Genomic DNA, 1,569 nt, shown 5'->3' with positions numbered 1-1,569 from the left:
GACACTCGGTCTCACGCTTTGCCTCTCCGCGGGTCTCTTTTTCCATGCTGCTGGGGGGGGATGAACGAGTCAAGGGTTGAGCCTTCACGCCCCAACTGCTCTGGTGCTTTCTGCTGCCTCTTCCCCCTAAATAAGCATTTTTCTGGCTTTTTTTTTTTTTTTTGGCTGTTCCTAAGTCTTGATGCCCAGCACAGTGAGTAGGGAAGATGGTGGTAGAGGAGGGTATGGAGCTGTGACGGTCTCAGCCAAACTCCCCCAGGAAGAGGGCTGCAGGATGGGGAACCTCACTGCATCTCCACCCAGGGCCATGTTCTTGGTTCCTCCCCAAGAGGCAGACCCAGATATTCAATAAGGCTCTTCCTAAATTAATAACGGAGTTGGAGTTTGTCCTCTGCCCTGGCACAGAGCAGCCCACATCTACACCACAAGGTCCCTCAGCTCCGGAAATGGGGCAGCCACATTCCAAACAGTGCTCACCCAATGTGGTCTCCCAGAGGAGGCATCAGGTGGGACCACGCTGGAGGTGGCAGGAGATGGGACCAACCTCTTGGGGACTTGAGGTCCCACAAAACATTTCTCCAATGAACACCAACCTGAGGAGACCCCAAAGGCAACAGGGGGTCTTCAGCTGAGCTCTCCCCCTCTCCCTGCAGTGTACGTCACGCTGGATGAGGACACGTCACACCCCCAGCTCATCCTCTGGGCGTGTGGGAAGACGGTACGGCATGGAGACACGCGGCAAGCCATGACAGATAACCCCGAGAGATATGACACTTATGACTACGTCCTGGGCCGGGAGGGATTTGTCTCTGGGAGATACTTCTGGGAAGTGGATGTGGGTATGGAGGAAAGAGGAGTCTGGGCCATGTGGATGGCCAAGGAGTCCATGAAGAGGAAGGGGTGGATCAACCCAGCTCCTCAAGATAGGATCTTGGCTCTTTTGCACTGCAGGGGCAAGTATTGGGCTCTGACCTCCCCTGACCACACACCTCTCATCCTCACCCAGCTGCCCCGGAGGGTTAGGGTCTACCTGGACTTTGAGGAACAGATGGTCGCCTTCTTCAACACTGACAACCAAGATCTGCTCTTCACCTTCCCGCTGGCCCTGTTGAGTGGGCAGAGGATCCGTCCCTGGTTCTGCATGGGGCCCATCACCCAACTCCACCTGAAGTCACCTCCTTCACCCCCATGTGTCCCCAACGTGGAGCAGCCTCTGGTCCCTTCGTGCTTCCCACTGCAGAGCCTCCCCCATGCATACCAGAGAGCAGGACACAACCAAGACGTGGAAATCCATGCTGCTGTCCACAATCAGACATGACCAATGCCCAAGACTCTTCCAGTTGGATTGTGCCACCACAGTGTCCCAAGACCCCTCCAGGCGCATTGCACCACTATGGTGTCCCAAGACTCTCCCAGTTAAGCCATGGTGGCGTCTCCACCCGAGCAGAGCCACCCTTGCTCCTTTTGGAGCTTGCAACAAGATGTCATGGTGGCTTAAGACACGTGTGTCTTCCACCAAGGTGATGTCTCCAAGCAAGCGGCTCATTCCTGGAGGTCCTTGGCCTTCAG

At 55.9% G+C, this 1,569-nt stretch overlaps 1 protein-coding gene across 1 annotated transcript; it reads left to right on the top strand.

Annotated features, from left to right (window-relative positions):
• Positions 1-653: 653 nt before the first annotated feature.
• LOC104465889 (butyrophilin subfamily 1 member A1-like) lies at positions 654-1,318 on the top strand (the record flags this gene model as incomplete). Its single annotated transcript, XM_010079113.1, has 1 exon — positions 654-1,318. A coding segment is annotated over one exon (665 nt), but the record flags the coding sequence as incomplete, so codon positions are not given.
• Positions 1,319-1,569: the final 251 nt, after the last annotated feature.

Source organism: Pterocles gutturalis, unplaced genomic scaffold (genome assembly GCF_000699245.1).
Source record: "Pterocles gutturalis isolate BGI_N339 unplaced genomic scaffold, ASM69924v1 scaffold35043, whole genome shotgun sequence".
NCBI lineage: Eukaryota > Metazoa > Chordata > Aves > Pterocliformes > Pteroclidae > Pterocles > Pterocles gutturalis.
This window is presented reverse-complemented; position numbering and strand designations above follow the sequence as displayed.